At 39.2% G+C, this 24,799-nt stretch overlaps 1 protein-coding gene across 1 annotated transcript; it reads left to right on the top strand.

Annotated features, from left to right (window-relative positions):
- Positions 1 to 587: 587 nt before the first annotated feature.
- HSF5 (heat shock transcription factor family member 5) lies at positions 588 to 24,431 on the top strand (the record flags this gene model as incomplete). The annotated part of the gene is made up of 5 exons (XM_010286086.1): positions 588 to 959; positions 9,027 to 9,124; positions 14,168 to 14,692; positions 19,744 to 19,906; positions 24,364 to 24,431. Coding segments are annotated over 5 exons (1,226 nt in total), but the record flags the coding sequence as incomplete, so codon positions are not given.
- Positions 24,432 to 24,799: the final 368 nt, after the last annotated feature.

The raw sequence follows: 24,799 nt of genomic DNA, 5'->3' as shown, positions 1-24,799 counted from the left end.
ATAATTATTAAATTTTTAATAATAACAGAATGGCAGAATGGCAAAGTTTGGGATATTTTAGTCTAAACTGAACTAGTTGAGCTGACTGGAAAAAAGTTGGCTTTGAATTTTTTTTCTTGACAAATTACTTTCAAAGTCGCTTAGAGGATTTTGACATTGCCCTTCCCTTAGCTGTCTATGAGCTGTCAGCATTGGAGTTTGGTAAAGTCTTGCTTTATGATTCCCTCTTTTTTTTTAACTTAACTGTCTGATTTAACACACAGTACTTTCTAAATTACTTTTGTTTGGTTTAGTAAGTTACTATGCATTTCGATTTATAGCACATTTCTAAACATTGATAACTTGGTACTGCAAGTTTAAGGAGATTGAATGGTACACAGACAACTGTGTGTTGGCGCTGCACTAATATGCTGCTGCTGCAGTTACTGTATATTCAGGTGTAAGAATACAGTCTGTTTCTGGATTAAGTGTATTGGAGCAAAGGTAGTCTTCCTAAATAATGTTGTAGTAGAGCCTTGGCTCCTCATATTGCCTGTGAAAACGTGTTTCCTTAACACTTGTTTCACTTTATTTTGTACCCACTGCAGGACTGCTGCCTGTAGGACAGTTTCATCAACCTTATCATCAAGACGGTTTCTTTCCTTACTCATACATGTCAACCTCATCCCAGAACCACAGCACTTTACCAACAAAAAGTTTAGATTGGACTCCAGTTCCTTCCAGAATGTGGCATGGTTCTCCTGGGTTACTTGCAGGGCACGAGGCTTCCCCAACTTTCCCGGGTAAAGGGGTTGCCTTTCCGGTACTCCGGAGGGCTCCAACAGAGGTCACGTACACAGTCCAGCCTGTTTTCTCTCTTCTGCCGCTTCATCAAGGCTCTCAAACCATTGCCACCTCCGTTCCAAAATACAGCAGCTACACATCTTCAGTGCAGTACTCACAAGCCTACTATCCAACAGGTATGAAAAGAATTTCTGCACTTACTTTTCAAAAATATATTTAAATGCAATACTTTTAAATATTTTTCTACAATGCTCTGCCATGGGTATATCTCAAGTGAGAATTATGTAGAAAGTGTAAAATCTAGAAGAAAGAGAGACCTTTAAAGCAAAAAAATTTTCTGTTTGGTATTCCTGTCCTTCCTCCAGATTTTGAGCTTCCTCTGGTGATTTTCCAGATAGCCTCTCTGTTGAAGTTAAAGGCTGAGGAGAAAAACATTTGTCCACAACTAGTCAGTGTTAGGCTAACTTTCGTATTTTTTCTAGTTAAGCAAAACTGTGACGATGATACTAAAGCACTGAGAACTTTTTGAAAAGTAGTATACTAGTCCTCGGTCTCATGTTTTCCCAGGTTAAGTTTCTGAAGTCAAAGATGAGTCAAAAGTATTGTGTAGAATATTTCATTCTGCTCATACTATTTTAATATCTTATTTTTTTTTCTTGCTTAGCTTCTTCATGTTGTATTTTTTAATGGATTGAAGACTAGAAAGTACAAAAGTCGTGACTCCTTGTCTAAAATGTTTCTGCTAAAATTTTCAGTCTCACTTAAGACAAGTGGTTTTATTCTTCAGAAGAGAAGGTGAAGCAAATTATTATTCTTTTCCTTGCCCTCACCTTGAATTTGAAAAATCACACACTAGGTTATTTTTTAGGAGGGGTGGTGTGTTTGTTTCCTTTTTTGTTTTTAAATTCCCCTAAAACTTCTGAAACTCCGAACATAGTGACTCTTTCCTTGAACAAACGAAAGCTCAGTTATTATTCTTTCCTTCTGCCTGTTCCTCCCTTAGGTATCTCTGTTTAGAAATCCTACATGTGGTGGCTGCTGTCTTTCTCCAAGTACACAGTGAAATCTTCATGTCTTTTGTACATGTCTTCTGAGACCTCTGCTGAGAATGTTTCAGACATCCACATTTCTTGTGAACACTCTTAGATGTTTAAGAGACAAGACACTTTTGCCATATGCTCCTTGCCCTGTGCTACTTACAAAGATTACTGCAGTGGCTAGAGCCTGCATGACCAGCTGCAAAATATTAGGTCTCCTCCCAGGAGCAGGGTGTCCTGAGAATCATAGAATCACAGAATGGCTTGGGGTTGGAAGGGACCTTAAAGATCATCTAGTTCCAACGTCCCTGCCATTGGCAGGGACATGTTCCACTAGACCAGGTTGCTCAAAGCCCCCTCCAGAATACCTGCAGAATACCTGCTTAAGGAGGGAGATGGTCCCCACTTCATGTTTCTATCAGTTGCAGAGCAGAGGCTGAAATTCATCATACTGAATTTTAGATGTCTGTATCTCAACTAGTCCCCCAGACCTCTTCTATAGTCAAGGGAAGGAAATGGGCATCTCTAGGGTGTGATTCATGTAGCTTGGTTTAGAGTTTGTCTTGGGGTGCGATGCTTACGTCCTGGAAGTGCCTGTTTTGTAGTACTGACTGTAGAGGAGTTGAGGGAGATTAGCGCAAATTTAGACATGAATATGGAGATCTCTTTAACTGGATGACACTACTCTCTCTCCCTGGAGTTGTAAAAGTTTAAAGAATAGATTGGCTATGTTGTACAGGTAAAATCTTCTGGGGTGGGAGGTAGAGGGAGAGAGCATGATGAAAGCATACCAGGTTTTGGCAAGGTAGAAAAATTAAGGTGTAATTCAAACTAAAATAGAGAAACTTACGGAATTTGAGGCTTGTGAAAACTCCAATGAAATCATTAGGACTTCTGAGAAGAGGAGTTTGACATTTCACTAGAGAGTATTATGAATCTTTTAATTTTCGCTGTCACTTGGGACTGTCTCAGTGTTTTTACTTCTGTTCCTGTGTATCTCTTAATCTCTCCGCTATCCTTTCTTCTCTATATTATAACATACAGAATGCTGAAAGCTTATTTCTTCATGTGTCCACATGAAAAACTCTGCTTTCCTTCATCTTGAGAGCTCAGCACCAAGATTAGCTTATTTGGAAAGTGATAGTTAATCTTAAAATATGTATTTCATAAGTGGGGGGACTAAAGAATGTATGTTCAATCTTATTCTTGACTCTTTTCATTTCACATTTGAAGTCCCATTAAATTAAATCAAAGTAGAACTTTTATCAAAAGATTTCTTTTTATGTATATTCAAACTTGTTTGTTAACTTCAGTGACAAAAAGATTTCCCTGTTTTTTCATTATGATTCTTAATGGAAAGGGCAGTAAAATAAAAGATGCTCATGTGGATGTTTTTTTCCTGCTAGCATTAGACCATAATTATTTTAAGGGTTTAGTTCTGTTTGCTTTCAACTATCTGCAAAACCTTTGATAGTAGTAGGATTGCATCAAAGAAATGCAGTGAAGCTTTATTACCAGAGAGTATCCTAATAATGAAAAATTGGTCAAGGACACTATGTGAGAAATGTTAGTTATTGGTGCCACCTGACATTGCAAGTCCAATCATGCCTTTTGAATACATCTGTGGCGGTAGCACTCATTTACGTATGATAACCTTTCTGGTGAGTGGTAGCTTAGAGTAGTCATGTAATTCTGAATGATACACCCTCTTTTAAGATAAATCATCTTCTTTGTATGGAAGGCTTAAAATTCACATGGTCAAAAGGGGATTCTTGAAACAAATAAGCAGCTGAAAACATCTGTTTTAACACAGCCTGAATAGCACCATATTTTCCCTTGAGAAAAGCAAACTAGATGCATTAGTAATGCACTTGTAAAACTAGTTGTAGGATTCATCTTGCCTAAGATTCATCTGAATGTATAATAGTTCGTTGTATATGCCTGGGCTTGTCATCTAGATTACATATATAGTCAGTAGAGAGAAACAGGCACCTCCCAGAGGTTGAGTCATTCCAACTTTCTTAGACGTATGCCTTTGGAAGACAATTAATTTCTTTCTGCATAGAGTCGAGAACTGCTAGACTTCGGAGTCTCTGTACCAGTAAGGCAGTTAATCCCACTTAAATGTCTAAGTTCAAACAACATTGTCTTTCCTATTTTCCCTTATTGAAGAGACCTTGGGTATCATCTTCATTTTCATCAGTCTTTTGGCTGGTAAAGGATCGGAGCTTGCATAGTTTTTATGTTCAGACCCATTCCAATGTGTTCATTGATCTAGCAGGAGCTGGCACAGCTGCATTCCCTAATTTCCTGCACAGCTTTGAGTACTGTTGACCCAGTTGTCTGATGAGTAACTAGCTTGTCTTAGACTTAACTTTTGGACCTGACATGGTAAGTTCACACTGAAAGGATGGTCTTAAGGTTCTTCCTTGGTATTTCCCATGTAGTGCGTGCTCGGGTGGAATGAAGGATGCTGGAGAGTGTCAGTCTCGTGCTCTTTGGCCCAGCTGAGCTGATAATAACACTAACTGATGTCTGTTGCTATCTTGAATGCATAGAGATGATACATGCATTCCTTCAGTTTCCAACAGAACTTTGGAGAAATTATGGTGGTTGTTCAAGCTTGGAAAATAATCTGCTGATGATCATATTGGGTTTGTATTTATTTTGGGGCTTTCATCTTTCCTGAGCTTGCATGTAGTATTGGAACCTGTAAAAAGCATGCAGTACAAATGTGTACACATTGAACTGTAAGCACGGAGCTTTTTTGATGTTCTTAGCTTTTATTTACATTTAGTTTCTAACTTCAGATACATTTGGCAAGATATACCTTTGCTAAAACCATGGCTGAGCTCAAGCATAGCTGTCTGTGTCTATGCTACTGTATTAGACTTTTCCAGGAAAAGTGCCTGGGTGTCTTGATCAGCTCTATCGTTAGGTTGTTAGCCTGGTTAGCACTCTCCCCAAAGGTGCTGTGCATAGTTCAGCGGTTGGCGTGGACTGGGGACTGTTCCCAACAGGCTGTTTGGATGTGGCTGTTTTGACTTGGAAGAGTGAGAGATTTTAACAGTATTAACAGACTCTGTGCCAGAGAATGGATCTGGATGCATTTAGTTCACTGGTAGAGCTGTAGCCTTCATGTCTTCAGCAAAGATTATGATTGATTTGTTCTTCTCCATTGAAACGCTGAGAGCCCACAAAATAATACTGTCTCAAGAGGTGGAAGATGTATATAAAAATGTGACGTTAATATTGTCATCCCGCCAGCTGAATTTCATGTGCTTATTTTTATACAATTCATCCAATTTTTCCAGTGATGTTAAAACAGGATTTAGCAAATGCCTCAATAATTCTCTAATGAATAGTTCTCTGCTTTGGAGATAAGAAGATTGGCCTTGATCAGGCCAAATGTGCATATAGCTCATCATTTCCCCTGACAGTAATGCCCAAGGAGGAGTGCAGGAGTACAGCAAGCATGGACTGATGCTTTTCCAAAATACTCCAACCATGTGGGCCCCAGGAATTAATAAACCATATCATGAGTTGTAGTTCATAGCTCTCGGTGCATTTCACTTCCATGAACTTGCCTGTTTCTCCCAACCAATGGAGACTTGTGGCATAGACAACATCTGTGACAAGGACTTCATTTAACAGCTTAATTGCATTTTGTGCAAAGAGCCATCTTTTCTTGTCTCTTTTGACCCTACTGCATATTCATTAAATCTGCGTTTGGTTTTTGTGCAAATGTGTCTATATCCATATCCTCCTCCCTGCACCGTTCACTATTTTAAATACTTCTATCTTAATTCCTTCAGTTGCGTTTTCTCTAGAACAGAGAGTCCTGCCCCACTTCGCTGTTCCTTCAGGAAAGTGTTCTGTACATCATCCATGTTGCCTTTCCTGTATCCTCTTCTGTTATTTTGTTATTGGCATGTTGAGTCCAAAACTATACACGGTGATGGGTGAATCATGGATTTATACAGTGGAGTAATGATGTTCCTGTTTCATTCTCTGTTCCATTTTGTATTATTTCCTAATGATCTGATTGTTTAATTTGTGACTTTGGAGGTCTTTTTGACAGCTGCTGAGTGTCAAGCTGGTATCTGCCTGAAATTATCTACCATAATACAAAGGTCTAGTTCCTGCTTATTGATTGATGAATAAGAAACCATCATTCTTCTGTGTGAAATTAGTTTATTTTTCCTAAGTGCAGAGCTTTATCTGGTGGGTGGTGGCTTTGGGAAACTCATAAGGCTGGTTTTGGGTTTTTTTTTTTCCACATCTTCATAGCTGACTGCTCTTTTCTGACATGAATAACCTGGCATTATCAGCAAGTATCACTTCACTGCTCACTCACTCAATTTTTAAAGTACTTTATTAAAATGATGAGCAGCATGAGTTCCAGTGCAGGTCCTTGGGGACTTCCACTGGTGACCTCACTTACATGTAAAAAGTGACTATTTATTCCTATCTTCTGAGTTGTATCGTTAAAACAGAATATTTTTTAAATGTGCAGCCTTCTCTCTTGTGCTGTTGTTGCTCAGTTTTCATAAGTTTCTGATGATGACTTTGTTAACAGCTTTTTGGAAATCTAAGTATCATAACAGCAAGGTCAGTTATCCGTGTTTGTTTACCTACTGGAGGTCTTTCAAGAGGGCAATGGAGGGTGACTTCTCTTAAACAAAAAGATGTCTTGTTGTCTCCTCCCCATTATATATTATCCAGTGTCAACTAATTCACTATTCCATGGTATTTCCCTCTCATTTTTCTTATTCAACTGTCAGATTTATAACTTGTATTTGCTTATAAATTTTTTGTTAACATACTTCTAAATAACTTCTTTTAAAAGTATTGATTTCTTTGCCTGATTTTCTTGCAGCCTCTTTGGATATCCAAAGATTTTTTCATGTTTGAGATATGGTCATTTGACTTGTGTGCAAGAATATTTGCGATGCAGAGTGTTCAGTCCTTTCCTCCTTCTGTGAACTGTGCTCTTTGATCTCCGCTCATTCTCAGGGGTCCGTTGCTGGGTTGGTTATAGCCTCACTGACAACAATTCAATTTGCATAAATCAGTGTTCATATTCCGCATATTGTGTCCTAAAGAGTGTGTGAAATTTTCCATCCATAGCTTCTCTAGGCAAAAGTGCGTCTCTTTTTTGGCAGAAACCAAATCTATTTTGAGGCTGATCCGTGTTGTTTGATGGAAGGGGCTGTATCTTTTTCTTAATTTATTCAGTAAATATTCATTTATTCTGTAAGATGCCATTCATCCCTGTCTCCTTAGTATTCAAATGAGATTGTGTTCACTGTCAGCTATTTCATAACAGCCAGCAACAGAATGTGCTTTAGCTGGTAATTTCTTCTGGGTATGACTAGATTAACTATATCTTAGACAAAAGAGCCTAGAAATTTCTTCTCTCCAATTAACAGGGTAGGACAAAAGCATGTGAGTGAAGCAGGTATGTTTGTTGAATCTTGGTTCAGCTTGAAGACTTGAAGTATTGTAAATGGACAGCTTCGCCTTTGATAACATTGCCCATCAGTAAATACCTTCTTCAGTGTTATTTAAAAAATTGTTTGGATATATGGTGACTCCACTTTTGTGACTATGGGCGAGGAGTGTAACTTGTCTAAAATTGGCCTCCATCTTATGGTGGATTGGCTTCTTCACTGACTACCATTAGGACTATGTTTGTGTCTCCCATGGTATTTCCAGAGATGCATTTGTTCTTGCTGTTAGATCAGTCACTGCTATAGCCTATAAGCTGGCAAAAAAAAAGTTCTTATGAGTGCAAACCATTCTTTTTCTGAAATATTCTGCATTTCAGAACCATTCAGAATCGGTCAACAGTCTAGACTTCTATACAGTTTTTTGTTCTCTTCCCTTTGATTTACAAACATAACAATTCATTTGATTAATGAATTGCTTTGGCTATAAGCTCTACTAACTGTAGGAATATTGTCATTTTTATTTTACTTGTAGCTTTTTATAGCATGTGATCTGGACTTAATGTTTTACACCTACCTGCTATTTCACAAGCACTTTTCCCCTTCAGGTGCTTCCTTTTCTTTTCTTAGAAAATAGATTCTTTGTAATATGCATTTATTTTTCCTTCGAATCACTCCAGCAGGTTACAAAAAATTTCACCTTTGTCATTGCTCTCTTGTGTTGTTTTTACAATAGCCCTTCAAAAGTTTTCTTTGGTAGCTTTCTTAGGTTTCTAAACATAACTTGGACTTTCCAGTGAATGAAACCCAGATAGCATTTATGTTTTTGAAAATATCCAGAATTGTAATATATTCACAGGTCATAGAATGTTCTTCTGAAAGATTCCATATTTCATCATAAAATTGCTCAGAATTAGCTTTTGAAGTAACATGAGTCACACACATATCTTGTGCTTCTTTAGAAGGATGTCCACTAGCTCTTTCTGTGTTGTTTAGCCCCCATGTTTGTTGCTCCAAACTGCACAAAAATTCAGCAACATCATATTAAAAAAGGCAATGGGTATAGATATTAGAAAACCATATTGATTATCATAGTAACTGTCTCCTGTGAAATTCCGTGTAAGTGTCAAGCATTGCAAATAAATCTGGTCTGTTTGCCATCTCAAGTTATCCTCATTACATTTACTTATCATGAACATTGGACTAAATTTTATTTCATCAAGGATTTCTTTCTCTCTCTCAGAATGATTGCATATTTTAAAGATTATCTGTCCTGCAAATAATGCCTTTACTTTTAAATTACCTCTGCGTGTCACCAAAAAATAATACCTGCAGTACTGCCTCATCTACAAAGCTGCTTTTTATAATAGAATCACTGTTTAATTTCTCTGTGTGTGTGTGAACATCTAGGCTCTTCCTATGTCAATCCACTTTCTGTGGTATGTTGTGAGGAGAAAGTCGAGCAGCCAGATAAAAAAAGGTGATATTAAGATACAAAAGACTGTGATCATAAAGTTTCTCTGTGTGTGTATATCAATTTTAAAATATATATTTTTAATATATGTACACATATATCAGAATAAATACTTTTTTACGATGAAGAAATCAGTCTTAAAATCACTTGGGAGGTAATAACACATTTCTGGAATTTATTTTACTCTGTGATTATTGAAATGTTTAATCAAAGTAAGCAACAGAACTCTGCATACCAAACACAAATTCTGGAAGTCTGATAACTGTGTTTGAATTCTTGCAGCTGCACTGCAGTGTTGTTCACCACCTGCCTACATAGATCCTCCAACTGGCTGTGCTAGTCCTACAGCTCCGACGTACAGCCCCTGCAGCTTTTTCCAGGTGAGTGTGGCATACTGAAATCAGGTGAAAGCGGAGGAGGCTTTATGAATGAACTGTAGGTTTATGGACTTTTGCAGTGAAGGATATAAATTTGAAAATTGATCTGCTTGAGAAAGTGAAAGTAATGTGGTTTACAAATACCTATTTCAAAGAACCACTGAAGATTAAAAGGGTAGTTTTGTAATTCAAGTTAGGTTTCAGGGTAGCAGCATAGCGGGTGTCCTCATCAGTGGCGTGTTTTTTTCTGTGTAAGTTTTTTGCTTGACTTCACCAGAATTCATTTTAGTTAACGAGTCTATGTTTATCTTTGAAGAATGTCCTTGCCTGCACAAAAAGAGATTCTTTAATATTAGGAAAATACTGCAAAACAGCTCCACTCCTTTTGTCCCAGACAGCTTTCTGCAGTTCTGAGTTTCATTTGATGAATGAGAAAAACGAAAGTGACTTTTGGAATCAGCCCCACCTCAGAGATGTCTTATTAAAGATAACTACAGTACTTACTCTAAGTGCTTTATACAGTTCCAGTGGAAACTGCACCTTATTTGGAGGGCCTGGCTTATCAAATATCAAAAGAGCTGAAGTAAAAATGCAAGGGCTTCCTTTTCCATCTAAGCATAATGAATATACTTTTTTTTCCCCTCACAGAGGACAAGCAAAGCAAGTTATGCTTATGTATGTTGAAAAAGGGTTCACCTACCCAAGCTTGATCATCCAGTTTCCTGTCTTGCAAATACCAACCTTTGTCTTTCATTCTTTTTTTTTTTTTTTTTTTTTTTATATAAGCTTATTCAAGATGGCCAGGTTACGGCCAGGTTACGGCCAGGATAACATGTTGGTGTAAGGATATAAATAGCCACTGGTCAATCATGCCATTGATACTCTAGTATTTGTTTTTCACACAGTGCATCTTTGTCCTCTCACTTTCATCATGAGTTTCTTTTTGTCCAGGACATGAGGATCAGTCTGAGTGATGGAAAGTCACAGTCAAATAATTTCTTCTCTCAGAAGGCTGAGATGAATGTTTGTGATAGCAAATCATTCCAAAGGAGTCATCAGGAGTGGTGGTGTGGCTAGGTTGAAAGATAATATAAATACGCTGTCCAAAGGGTCTAGGAAAAATCAGTTGTTTGGAGAAGCAAGTCCATGGGCAGCATGTGGAGTCAAAAGAGTTTTAGGCCACTTGCTAGTGGATGCTTTGATAATACAACTCTAACCAGGAAACTCCCAGTCAAAAGCTGCTGGTGCATCTGGGCAGAGAGTGCTGGAAGATAATCCTCTCTGTGAGCACCCCAAAGGCAAGCAGGAGTGTAAATCAATTCTACTGGGTCAGTAACTGTCTCTCAGCAAGGTAGCACAAACAGCATAGAGATGGATCAACAGGACTTCCTGAGATTTCTGAGTCTTGGTGTAGCCTAGATCATTTCTCCTGGAACTTGGTGACAGGAGCTGTGCAGATGCTGCAGAAGACAGTGGTGTGCCTGTGGTTCTCACTGAGCTTGGGGAATAATCAGTTTACCTTTTGTGTGCTCTGGGGTAGATACTTCCCCAAACTTCTGCTGAGGGATGCAGCCAGCTACAGTATTGATCATCCCTCCCTGCTTGTGTATTGATCATCAGTAACCACTTGCACAAATCCTCAAAAGCAGTAAAATTAATCAACCCTGGCTGACTAAGTATTTTTATCATTCTTCATAAAAATTAGAACTGTTGCATTGTATCGTTCTACTCAATATCTTCTACCAGTTGCAGGAATTCAGTGCAATGCTGTTGAAGGGTGGTTTGCAGGGAATTTTAGGCTGTTTTGATCATGCTGTGACCTACCAGATACTACTGGCAAAGACTGTACAAAACTGCTGGACCAATCCAGAAGACAGCGAGCTGTATTACCAGCCCAGTTTCTGTTGGATCCAGGCAGTGCTTTGTGGTCTCAGAAGGAAAAACAGTCACTGTTGGACAAGAAAGCCTAAACCTTATGCTGGTCCTTACTAAGTCTTGCAGAAAGCATGACTTCAATTAATTTTTAAGATTAAGACAGCTTATCTGGGGCTTGGAGGCCAGCTGCTGGGCTTGTACAGTACACACCTGACCTGCTGAAACTGTTAAGTGACCCTGACTGGGCAGACAAGGCCAGTAAGTAAATGTCTGTGTCTGCCTGCGGTTTGCTCTCCAGAAAAAGCTACAGAGAATTACCGCATGGAACGGCAAGGGGCTATAGATGGTTATACCCAGACCTAGTGGCTGATTAGGGTCTATCTCTTGTCAGGTTTCTGAAATCAAGGTTTCAGAAATTTGTATTACTCTCTCATCACAACTGGTAATAAAACTGGGAGCTGAGGTGCAGCTTCATACTCTTTTTCCTTTGGGTTCTCCTGAAGTGGGGTGTGGATCAGTGTGATGAATCAGTATCCTTGGGTAGGAATGAGTCTTGTGAGAGAAAACTCCTGCTGTCTTCTGCAACAGGAGTTCTGGCGACCATTAGTGCAGTATTTCCCTGCTACTGTACCATAGGTGTGAACTGAAGCTACGTATTGGATTTTAGTGATTTGTTTTTTCCTTTCTTCTTTTTGTTTTTTTAACTAGCAGCCCTGCTATTTGGTTGTTGCTATTAATGTTGTTATTAAGCTGTCAGTATTTCCCTGTGGAACTGAAGAAAGAGGTAACTGGAAATGGAAGATATAAATGTGTGAGAAAAAAGAAAAACTTTCCTGCTCTTAAAAGCAGTTCTAAGTAGTTTGCTTTTATTTGTAATAAGAATGATAATCAGCCATGTTATTTCAAAATGAAAGTGAATCTGAACTACTTCTGAATGATTGCCCAAGCACTCAAGCCAGATTGTTTTAGTCCTAGGAGTCCCTGACAAGGTGTGGTTGTGCTTTACTTCCTGTGTGCACTATGCTAATCTTGTAAGCGAAATGCCCATCTTCCCTTTCACCACTTTTCGTAAATTAGACCATTTTTCCTTATGCTCAAATGACCATCAAACTATTAGTCTTTTGAGTCCTGACTTCCCTATCTTTTCTCACTTTTCGTTGTTTCATTGCTGCCTCCCTCCCATCCTTGTCTGCCATATCTTCTCTAGATAAACTGAAAGGATTTAAATTCTGTCTTTGTGTGGGCACTTTCTCATATTGGAAATATGTATGAGATCCTGTAGCATCCAAGAAGGTGATATGTGTTATAACAGCTTCAAGCCAAGGTCCCCTAAGAAGAGGCAGAAGACGTGGCAGTGAGGGTTGGCTTGTTGGTAGGTTGGGGTTTTTTGTTTTTGGTAGGGATGAGCTCATCCCTGGACAGTTGACTTGGTAACCCAGATCTTGCTTAAAATCCTGGCTACTTAAGACAATAGACAAGCAATGCAACAAAAGTGAAACACCTTGTTAATATTTTAAAAAATACAACTGAAAAAATGTTAAATGAAAGGAACTATGTTTAAACCTATATCATAAAAATATAAAGGTGGCTTGCCTTTAATGAAAATACTTTGCTTAACCTAAATTTCTCAAATTCCAGGTTTTATTTTCCCCTCCTTTCCCCCACACCCTCTAAAGTTATGGCTATCTACAGACTTGGCACATCTACATGAATCCACAAAAGGACTTGGCTTCATACACCCAGAGGAAGGGATCTCATCTCTTTGTGGTATTTCCTTTAGAGACTTCTGATGTTCATGCTGCTGAGAGACCAAATTCTTCACTGGCATTTGATCTGATATGGCTTTCCTAGTAGGTGATCCTGTGGCTTCCTGTTCTCTAATTTATTCATCTATGGAAGTAGCTTTTTATTAACCATTACCTCAGCTAGAAGGTCTGAGGATAATCAGGCTCTAAGAACTAATCCTTCATACTAGATCTCTTCCAAAATAAGATTGTATTTTAAGTATACCTGAGTTCCTGTTCAGCATCATTATATGACTCATATTTGTCAGAAGAAATTACCCTCCCAGTGTCCTTTAACTCTGAGTCATCTCCAGAAGAAATAGCAGTACAGACACCGGCTGTTAAAATGTGATTTATCAGTTCACTTGGGTAGGACTTTATGCTTTTGAAAAGCTCTTCATTGTCTTCTTTCTGCTTTAAATGTTCTTTGCTTTAGATGAATTTTACTAAAAAAAATATCATTGGATTGCTGACTATTTCCTGTCATCTTGTGGTGTCACTACAGTGAAATATTTTAGTAGCGTTCAGGCCTGCTCTGTGATGGCAAAGGCAGCCTCTGCAGGTTCTCCAAGAAGTGTTTATGACCTGAAGATCTATAGGGCTTTTATACAGCTTTATGTAGACTTTGAGTCGTGCATTTATGGGACACTGTCTCGTGGCAGGAGTGTCCAGATGTGAGGCTGTGACAGACAGGGCTGTTCTACAGTATTTGTTTTCATAGGTAGCTGATCTCCCTTTCATTTTGGGACTGGACCATCCCTGGGAATCACCCCTTGTGTGGATGCGTATATGGGCAATCACTTGAAGAGGAAAAAGATGTTACTGCTAAGTAACTGTGAGTTCCTCAAGTTGTGCTGTCCATATTCACATTTACAGCATACTACCTTTTTCTCTTGCTTAAAAGTCTTGTGGTTTGTGCTGTTTTATACACAACAGAAATGCTTGAGTTTTAGAAGAACTGAAGGCAGGTAGATTCGCTCTGTCGTTTTCTATGACATCTGTGGCATGTGAAGGGGGTGGTTCTAATGTACCCCCACAGGTCTTACTAATACTAGAAGTCTCTGGTCTGAATGCTTGGGTATATTTATACCTGCAGTGCAAAGGGCGTGCAGACTGTGCATCTGAAGGAGTACCCAGCTACAGCTAAGTACCTTTACTTTCTCAAGCAGGTGCCAAGAGTCAGGTGGTTAATGAAAAACAAGACATAGTAGTAGCCTTTTTCTTAATAAAACCTGCTGTTTTATCTGAAAATAACAGACAATCTTTCAAGCTTTTGGATAAACGAACACTTCAGTTGATTGCTCAGGTTCATTTCCAATGAACCAATACACATCCTGTCACTGTAATTTTTTGATATAAAAAATTCACTGTATTTTGTTTCTTTCAGAGTCCTCCAATGCAGTCACCTTATGCAGCTGAATTTCTGCCCTCTAACTGGCCTTGTAATATGTCTGATGAAGACAAGAAAACAGAAGTAAATCTTGAAGCTGTGTTTCAGATGGTTGATGAGATGCATTCATCACCCAAAGTGGAAATAGTGAAAGTGGAACCTGTGGAGAGCCAGTGTTCAACCCCGCAGTCTAACGGAGGTCAACCACTGCTGGTTAATAGTGAGAACAGTGATACACCTTCTTCAACTGAGGAAAGCCAACTGGAATCTCTTACTCCTGTAGCTTCAGACACATCATTTGTGACGGGAGAAAATCCATCAGTAACTTTTTCTCCATCACAGCCTTCTGAATTTCTGTGTGCTACCCATATCACTGCATCCGTAGAAATTGCTGCTGCTGAAACAGTGCAAGAATCTGTGACCACACAGGAAACATACGAAAAACTGAGAGAACAACCAGAGCACTGCCTGACTCAATCCTCCGTAATGTTTGTTCAGGAAGAACCACTCAGTCCAGGGCAGGTAAGGGGTAAAGGGAGATAAAAGAACATCTTTTTTGAGATAATTGTATTCAATAGTAATGCTGGGTGTGGACTGATAGCTTTTTAATATTCTTGCCTGCTTAAGAACTAAACGTTTATTTAATTAAGCTTTCAATGGACAGTGAAGGGGTTGCTTGGTAAAGCAAAATTTAAAAAAGAAGAGGGAATGACAAAGTACCCCATGTTAATGAGCATGAGATGTGTTAGTCTGTGTTGGCCAAGTTAGGGTGCTCATTTGCATGGAAAAAATACATTGTGCAGACGTATTCATGGTGATGAAGTGGAAGCTTTTTTAGGTTATAACATACTATTTTTAATCTTAAGTAAAAGTATTTTGAGAATTGCCACGGAAGGCAAAGATTTTTGTTTAAAATTTGCATAAATAGTCAGATTGTTTCTGATAAACAGTTATTAAGTTTCTGTTTTCTGTGGAAACTATAATTTATTGATATTTGAATGGTATAAAGCATCTTCATTTGTTTATGCTTTGTGGTGTCCGATAAGTTCTGGTCGCACAGGTTTACCTGTGCCTGGTCTTCCCTTTGTACAAAATTGTAAGTCTCAGGTGCAGTGAGGGTCATTCTGGATGTGACTCTGTTAAGGCAGCAAATTCATGCTCTACTTTTTTTTGTTTTGAAAACAAAGTAAAAGCAAGAGATTGGCTGAATCTGTTTCTGCCACATGAAACCTGCCTTGCATGTAGGCACTAAAAATTTTAGGTTTTGTGTGTGTGTTGAAGCTGCTGTTCTGTTGTGCTATCAATATCTTGATGCCTTCAGTAAAGTTTATAGCTTGGAAATTCTCAGCTGGTGCAAACTTGATTGTTCTTAGTCATCTTCCTCTTGGGTATCTTTCTATAAAGAGGTGTATATTCTGATCAAGTCTCTGCAAAGCTCGAGCCTAGACTAGACTGTTCTGCTCAGTACTGTGTAGAGAAGCTAGTGTCTACAGAGTTGGCAGTACCCCTTAATGAGTGTCCACTCATTATCTTAAGTGCTGACTACACATTAAACATTGTCAGTTTTGACAACTTTTGAAGTGTGTTTTGAGCAGTGAGTATTTTCCCATTGTTGAAGGCCATCGGAGTTTGTGGTCCAGATTCCCTTGTTAAGAACTGAGGGATTAATGTGTGAACTGTGGAGGAGTTGGGGGAGAGGTGTTTTGGTTTTGAGGCCCCATTACTTGTGTAAGTGGTGAGAATCCTGACATTGATCTTGTCAGATCTGGATGTTAACGGGTTAAATAATGGGCTTATTCTGTGTTGGAGGGAAATGCAGGGACTATTAGGCCTTTTGTTTGACGGATTCTCTCTTTTTGTTAGAAATACTTTCTCTTACTAGCTGCCTCTTCCCAAACTCAGGAGAGGCAAGGCTAACGTAACCCCCCAGCTGCCTCTTGTCTAGTGGTGTTTCCAGATCCTGGGATCATGGAGGGTGCAGAACTCTCCAGAGAAGGCTTCTGCGCTTGTACTCCCATCAGGCTCCTACATGGTTTGCTCTCTTCCTTATCCCTGAACCTGGAAGCCTTCCGAGCCTTTCAGCAGCTGTCAGTGCCATGTAATTCAGAGCAAGCTTACAACAGAATAGTGGCCTCACACAGAAGACAGTTTTATTCTTCTGCGTAGCAGCCCAGAAAGAGCAAATTCCTCCAGTGTTAATACAAGAACATCAAAACAGCCTTGCTGGTCAGATCAAAGGTCCGTCTTGCCCAGTGTCAAGTCTCAGGACAATAGCTGTAATCTGATGCACCGGGAAGAGCAAGGACAAGGCATGCAAATAGAACAGGGCATTCCTCCTTATACTTTCAACTGCTTTCAACTTGAGGACTTGGCATGATACCATATATTTAATCTTAATTTCCCTTCTGTGGACTGAAGCCAGCCCTTGCAACCATGTCAATTTTAGCATACAGTATCCTTTGACCAAACAGATACTTTGCTCACCGTCTATTGCACAAAGAGCTTCCTTTGGAGCATGGCTGTTACTGGCTTCATGTGATGATGCTTCCTGGTTTCTGTCTCAGAAGAGACTTCCACTGTCACCCCTGGTCGCTTACCGCACATCACTTGTAATTTTACAGATCTCTTCTTGCAGCCTCCTCAGTAGTCTTTTTCCCCCAACTGTGCAGTCCTTCTGCAGTTTCCTCTGCACAGCAGCTGCTCCACACCTCTGGTTAACTTTGGGTTTGTTCTCAACTTTTTCCATTTCTACTGCATCCTTTTTTGAAATGAAGAGCATTCAAGTTGTGGGCAAACTCTGTTTTTACAGTGGCACAATGATGTTTGCTGTTTTGTTCTTTATTTCCTTCACAGTATTTACTTGCTCTTGTGACAGCTATTGAGCCTTAAACTGTCCTCCTCACAGAACTAACAGTTTAATTTGCTTTATTCTGTTTTCCCGATTTCCTAAAAGATGGCAAATTAAAGAGCAATTCTTTACATGAAAAGAGTACATTCAGTAGCTCAGATCCAGGGTTTTCCTCTTAGCCTCAGTGAATTCCTGTCCTAGAATTTTACAGGTTTTGGCCTTTTAATGGGTATATTTTATTCTACTTCTACTCATAAGAAATACTTTATTTTCTTCTTAAAGTGGAAATACAGTATTTCTGTAATGCTTGACCAAGAGGAATTTGCCTCCTATTTCGTTCAGTGTCCTTGGCAGTTTACCTATCTGAAGGTTGAAACTCTTGCTTTCTTTGGTGAAGGTTAATCCAGCAAACCCCATTCATGTGAGTTGTTCATTTTTAGTACCTTAGCTTCTCGTCAGGGTTCCACCTGGGTATAGATATAGTCCAGTCGCTGCCTCCTAAGTCATGTAACCAGTGAGATGCAGCAGATTTTTCAATAATTGAAGTGAAAAGACAAAATTTGCACATCCATCCGCTTTGGTAACTTGCTTTGACTCTCTGCCAAACAACATTTGGGACTCTGAAATCGCAGGAGTGCTAGGCCTGAGTGAAGAGTCTGTCCACAGATGTGGTAAATCCATGGTCAGAAGCCCGTTCACTTAAAAAAACAAACAATAGAAGAAACAGATAACTTGGGAACAGATTTGTGTGGGCTAGGCTGATGCTATTAGGATGCAAATCTTATTATTGCCAGTTTTTTTAGATTACTAAAGAGTCAATGTGTAAGATCCTATAAACACAGTGATAAAAAGGAGTCTGAAAGGGATACTGTACGGTATTATTGCTCTTCGGTTTACACACACACAACTGTAAGGCTTAAAATTGGACACAGCATTGCAAGTATGGGTTCACCAGTGAGGGGAAAATGAAATTCCCTCAGTTTGCTGGTCATGCATGTTCCTGTGCTGCCCAAGGTGTCGTTAGCCACGCTGATCACTGCAGCATCCCCAGGTCTTTTGTAGAAGAGCTGCTAGTCAGAGTTTCTAGATGTCTTTCAGCATGTGGGCTAGTAATAATTTCTTAATCATGGTTATCTGAATATACATTTGTTTTTTGTTTATCAAACAATACAGTTTGATTTCTACATCCTCTGTCTGATGTTGCTCTTCCATTCATAGGGTATCTATTTTTCTTTTTTTTAAATAATGAAATTTGTAGAATTGTTTCTGGAACAGTTGTCCTGGAAGTATCCAAATTGAGATGCTTGCTCTCACTAGTTGGTTAAGGCTGCTTACTCATTTTTCCAGAACTTACTATTATGTGAATGTCACTAGGAATGGAGAGGTTTAGAGCATCGGTCATGAAATTTGGATTCTAGCTGGTGAAGGTAGTGAACTACAGTCCTCCTTCCTTCTCTTTGTTTTTATGCCTAGGAAGGAGTTGTGGTTCAGATGTTAGACAAAAGGCATTGCTAGCCAAATGGTTTTCACATGGTCTTGTTAACAGTGGTAATGCAATACATACAGACAACACACTTCAAAGAACAAATACTACAGCAAAGTGGGTATCTAGCAAGTGCAGGAGGCATGCTGGGGGAACTGGCTCTCCCTGGAGTACTCAGTTACTGTATTCACACAGGCCTTTTTGAATATCATTATACAACTTTGTCAAAGGATATATATGTATTTCTGTTGATATGCATAGACATTGCCTTTTCTATATTTAACGTTGAGTAACAACAGACTCAAGTTGGAGAGTGTGCTTTTTGGGATTACTAAACGTTACTACCAAGTGTGATGACCTTTTGTGTTCTGTAAACTCACACATACCAGTTTTCAAAAGCTTTTTTTTCCTTAATAGAAGGAAACATTGTAGGCTCTGAACAATCATGCATCTTTACGGTATTGATTGATACTTGCAGAAGAGATTAATATTCTAGACCAGGTGATACTGAGAATGTCTTTCTCTCTAAAGGTAAACCCCAAGTGCTTAATTTTGGGCTTTTACTTCCACAGTGGAACAGAAACATAACTTGGTTGTTTGGCTTTTTTTTTTTTTTTTTAACTCTACAGATTTTTGCCACATGGTCACGGAAATACACCAGTTCAGTAAATGGTTGCCTGCAAAATACATATGGAGCAGCAGCAGAGGGCTCCAAAAAGCAAGCAACACGTTATAATTTAATGTCTTAACAATTGGGTGGGGTGAGATTCCCAACCAGAAATGTGTGGCTCGCATGTGTAGTTTTGCATCACACAGCTCTGTCAGATTGTGTGAGCTAGATCTGTCATGACTAATACACGTGTTGGTAACAATGAGTGCACCTGGATTTCTTCTAGCTTATTTCTTATAGCTAGTTTGATAACTAAGGGCAAAGCTCAGACTGTGAGGACATGTACCCTAACTTTGTATATCCTAGTTTTCTGACTTCATGTTTTGCTTAATATGACATTTTGTAAGAGCTTGAGTTTCAATTTGGCAACCTTAATTCTGAGTTAAAAATTCTGAGTTACATAAGGCAGTGTTCAACACTTGTTAGATGTCCTTTTGGAGTGGAGAAGAATAATTATTATTTTGTCCCTAAAGTGATTACAAGAAAATATTGAGTGATCTTTGGTTTTTTTTTTTTTGTTTGGTTGTTGTTTTGTTTTGTTTTGTTTTGTTTTGTTTTGTTTTGTTTTTAAGGAGAATACTAGTGTTAAATGTGAATACAGCATGTCAGAGACAGAAGAGAGACCATTCACTTCAGGAACTGAGCCTGTGAACAAGTCTGTAGAAGAGGCAGATTCATCTGTAAAACCTAGATGCAGGAAAAGAAGACACAGCTCGCACAAGGGCAAGTCCCCTGGTAAGAAGAGATTCTACTTTTTTTTTAGAGATTACCAAGGCAGCTATTCTGAAACTATTACAGAAAGAGGAGATCAGAATAGTTAATATCTGCAGTGTAAGTACTTCATTGTGCCTTCGGTTAAAATATAATACTTGTACAACCTCTTAGTATAGTTACCAACATGCTTCTACAGATATGCTTATGCTAATTACTCTTATGTGGAAAAGGCTATAAATCAGTAAATAAAACCTGAAGTTCTGTGAGTTGTGTCAGAAACCTGGATGTCACAATACTGAGATGAAGTCCATAGGTTTGCTGGAGGGTGACAGTGCTATGAAGGAAACATTGAGTAACGAGATGACTAGTGAAGTAACAGGGGAAAAAACCCACCAAACTGATGAAGTTAGTGTAGAAGTCCAAACCTTTTGTCACAGATGACTAATTAAATTTTGTACCAGTTTGCTGATATGTGTGCTAAAATACCTGACAAAAACAAGTAGCAGAATATCTGAGGCCAAACAATTCACAAATCTAGTAGCTAAAGGAAAAACCTACAGGTCCACAGGTTAGAGAGACATAAGAGGACACAGAGTACTTTGGATCCATTCTAGAGGAAAAGTTGGTGCAGCCTGCAAGTCTCGCAAGAAGCTATTTCCCTCACAGCTGCTCATCAAAGAGCTGATTGCAGAGTTTGAAGATCTGTTGCTCACTTCAAAGGGTAGTTTCTAGATTGCAGATAATGATGCTAGTTAATAATTCAGCTCATAACACCCATAAGTTTCAAACATTTAAGTAAGGAATAAAGCCTTTTTGTCAGGAAGCTGAGAATAAAGGTTGGCTGCCATCTTGAAAGAAGACAGGCTTTTGTTTAAAACACAGAATTGAGAGTTCTTGTTCAATTACTTCCTGGTATCATGGATAATTAGAAAACTTCTCAGCTTTCATATCTAAAGCAAAACATTTGCTTAATATGCCAGTCGTAAAGTTACGTACAGGAAAGTTTTGGAAAGCATTTCCATGGGATTGTTCCACAGAGATGAAACGAGTGTTACACTAATGCTAATTAGCAACAATTAGCATAGAGTCTACTCTCTGGGAAATGTGACAGTCATCCAGGTCTGCATTCCCACTGTTGTACCTTTTAGGCTTGATGTACATGTAAAGCTCAGAGACAGGGAGCACACCTGCGCCAAACGTGATCAGCCTCAAGTTGGCCCAAAATAAAATGGGCACATGATAGAAGCCTCGAAGCTGGCATAGCCCATCTCCTGCATTCCAACTGCAAGCCTGAAGCAAACAGGTTTAAATATACGCTGATTTTGTTGCTCTGACTATATGTTTTTCTGCCAGTACCTCCTGTACTCACAGTACCTGTGAGTCTTTGGAAACAACTTCTTCCTTAATCTTCTATGCTAAAATGAAAATTTCCAGGTGTTACTTCACAACTTATCCTCGGAAAGCGATTGGCTCCTGTCCGTCTTCCCCTTTTCCTTTGGGCACTCGTTTTCAAGTTTTCTGAGCCCGCACTTTGATACCTATCCTGCTATAGGGAAGGCTTTTGTTCCACCTGTTTCAGCAGGCTGCTGACATGATTTGCTTTTCTTTGTTTTGTGGTGACACCAATTTCCAGATATCACACAGCGAGAGCCAACGCAGTGTGGTACAAAAGGCCACTCCAATGAAGACAGAAGGAAAAGTCCCTTCTGTGACTGGGAGCAGCTCTGGGCAAAAACCCAGGTGATAATCTGTACAAATGAGCCAAGAATCAAACCCTCCCTTGTGGGGAAGGCATTACTTTCCTTTGAAGAACTAGACCAGATTTGTTTGCCTTTGTGCAGCTATCCTGCAGCAGGAGAGACAGCTGTCGTCTTACTAAAATGCAGTCCCCAGGATTTCCCTCCATAGCTGTCAGCCCATCTCTGCAGCATCATAAATCACTGAAGTAGGTTATCTGTCTTCTTCAAATGAAAAACAATATACTTAACCAACTTTCTCAGCTAAATTCTAGTTACGAGTTTTAAGAACATCCTGCCAATAGGGGTCAAGATGAAAGGTCTCTGTAGTGCATTGTCCAGTCTCCAACAGCATCTTTGGCATTTCGTGCTATTAAGTAGAAAAGGCCTCAGTAAACTTTTTTCCACCTAATTTTTCTAGTCACTTTTTGAAGCCATGCAAACATTTAGCATCCACTGTTTTTTTGTAAGTTAATGTCATTAACACAGATGGGTGAAGTTAACATTAATATTAACACAGTGGGTGAAGAACCCTCCTCTTTCTTTGCTTTGAATGCAAGTGTTTGCTTTAACCATATCTTTACTCCTCATGCACTAATTGTCTTTATACCTGACAATTTGGCAGAGGGACCCCATTTTCTTTAGTAGCAGCAGGAGAAGAAGAACTATTTGTGAGACCCCCCTGGGAGTCAGAGGCTGCAACAGTGGGTGCAAAACCGAATTCAGCACTAAGATACATCATTACAAACGAGTATGGGCTGTGTCATCTGTTCCCTTCCCACTCTCTGTCTTGAGAGACAGTGGATATGCCTGTCTTGTTCCTGGCATGTTTGTCACATTGAGGTGTGAGGGATAGTTCACCTTTCAGGGATTTCTTTTTTCAGCCCAATGCCTGCTCTTAGGACAGAGATTTGAAGGTGCTGATGATGCATCTTCTTTCTCTGCTACTTTCTAGTTGAGCTCATCTATAAAATGGGCTTTTTGGAATAAATCTGTCTGCTTATGTTGGCAGCATCCACACTTGCAACAGGAGTCCTTTTGGACTTCACAAGTGATTGATAGGAACTCTGTAAATTCTTCACATATCCTCTCCATCTCCTCTGCATTGTACTCCACAAGTACACTCAGCTAGTGAATATAGCTGTACTTGGACCTAATACCTGTGGTTTGTGCTTCCTTTTCTAATAGACTACATAAGAGGGACCAGATACTGATTGGAGAAAATTTTGTTTGCAGCCTTTCTTTCTGGAAATAGGGATCTCAGAGTGCAGCAGGTGTAACTTGTTACTTTAAGCATTTAAGCTGATACTGACACACTAAAGAAAAAGCTTGCTTTCTCAGTGGATAGCCTTATGTTTTTTGTGAGTCGTCTAATCCTTCAAATAATCTGTCAACTTCCTCTATTTTTTTTTTGCTACAAGAAAACAGACATAATACCAAGATGCTACTGACTCGTATGAGTCCATCATTATCATGCTGCAAGGTGCCCTAGACATCTACTACCCACTCCCATGCCACTACAGTTGTGTCACTATGCATTCCCTCTCATTCACTGCAAGGTAATAGATTTATAAGTGCAATTGCTAAGGGCAAATCTTCATTCAGGCAAGGTCTCCTGTGCATTCACTTGAACTATTTCCTACACCTTCCAGACAAAAGTATTTTCGTTTTGTTCATTAGTGTTCCTAATGGGTCACAGTGAGATCTTCTACAAAGTTGTTAAGAGTTAATGTGGGGACAGGCCTGCCCCTGAACTCTTCAATGTCTCCTGCCTGAAGCCCAAAATGAAGTTGCTCTCAGGAGTTTGAACTGCACCTTTTTGCTCCAGCTCAGTTGCCATTACCTTTACTTTATTATATATTCAGTGAAGGACTTTCAAATTACCTGTCTTGGCAGTCTGCTATTTTGGATGAGTGAATGTTAGATGCTGTCTCCTAACTTTACACAATTCAGAGTTGCATTGTTCTTAGCCCCTTATTTCTGTATCCCTGTGTATTTTCAAGATTTGTTCCCAACAGAGTCTGCTTTGGCAGGAGACATATGTCAGAAAGGGCAGAACTGGTGCCTATTGGGCAGGAACTTTGTAGTATAGAAAAAGAACAAAGGCTGGATTTCTTTTCCTAAGATGTCAACGTGTCAGTTTACGGATTGAAGTTCACAGGGGTGACGTTTGCAGTGGTAGTGCTGTTGTGACTTTATCAGGGTACTTGTTCACTTTCTTGACCTGCAAGATCTGGCCGTACAATGAAAATATCTCCATTTTGCCATGGATTAAGGTAATTTTCAAAAAAAGGAGTTTGTTGTTTGTCCTGTCTGTGACACCATGAGTTTTCTCTAGGATCTGGGCACCAGCTGTGGTGTGCTTTGAGGCAATTGTGCCTTTTATGGATAAATGAAGCCTATGTCACAAGCAGGATGGGCATTTCTGTAGATCCTGCCAGGATTTTATAGTAATTAACATTTGGCAGTTGGATATCCATGGTAGTGAGTGCACACATAAAGAATATATCTGGAAGAATGGGAGCCCTTATCTTATAATTTGTTTTGTTGTTTTATATTTAAAGTTTCGCAAAACTAGAATAACTCCTGTTCTTTTAAAGAATAGACCTCAAATTCTCAAGTTATCGTCTGCCTTTCAGGCCATATTTTACAGTACCTGATAGGAGCACAATTGCTATGCGTGCTGCCAAGTGAAACATATACAAGGACCGGGAGTTACTCAGTATTCCCTTTTCTTCCTAGATCTCCATCTGGTGGTGGATGTAGCTTGCAAGAAGGGGTACTTCCCGGAGGAAGAAACAAGAGAGTGAGAAGTGGGTGACAAGTATGTGAAAATGTGCAGCAGCTGCCAGCTGGGTTCCCTTGTCAGACTCCAGCGGCAGTGCTCGGCGCACAACTTTGGATCATTTCAACTGTGTTTTTAAAACGAAAAAAAAAAAAAACCTCTTTTTTTTGCTTTAATTTTAACTTTATAGGGTATTAGTGCTCCATTTTTTATACTTCTTCCATTACGTTTTCTACCTGTCAAGTTATAAAGCATCTAGTGGTCAGAGTATTTAATATGAAGTAATTACTTAGCTGCTTGTATTATTTAGATATGGAAAGCCTGAACTTTTTGTAAACAGGAAGCGTTAAAAACTTTCTCCAAACTTTGTTACTGGGAAGCAAATTAGTTTTA

Source organism: Phaethon lepturus, unplaced genomic scaffold (genome assembly GCF_000687285.1).
Source record: "Phaethon lepturus isolate BGI_N335 unplaced genomic scaffold, ASM68728v1 scaffold54750, whole genome shotgun sequence".
In the NCBI taxonomy this organism is placed as follows: Eukaryota; Metazoa; Chordata; class Aves; order Phaethontiformes; family Phaethontidae; genus Phaethon; species Phaethon lepturus.
Note: the sequence above shows the minus strand (reverse complement) of the source record. Positions and strands in the feature narration are given on the sequence as shown.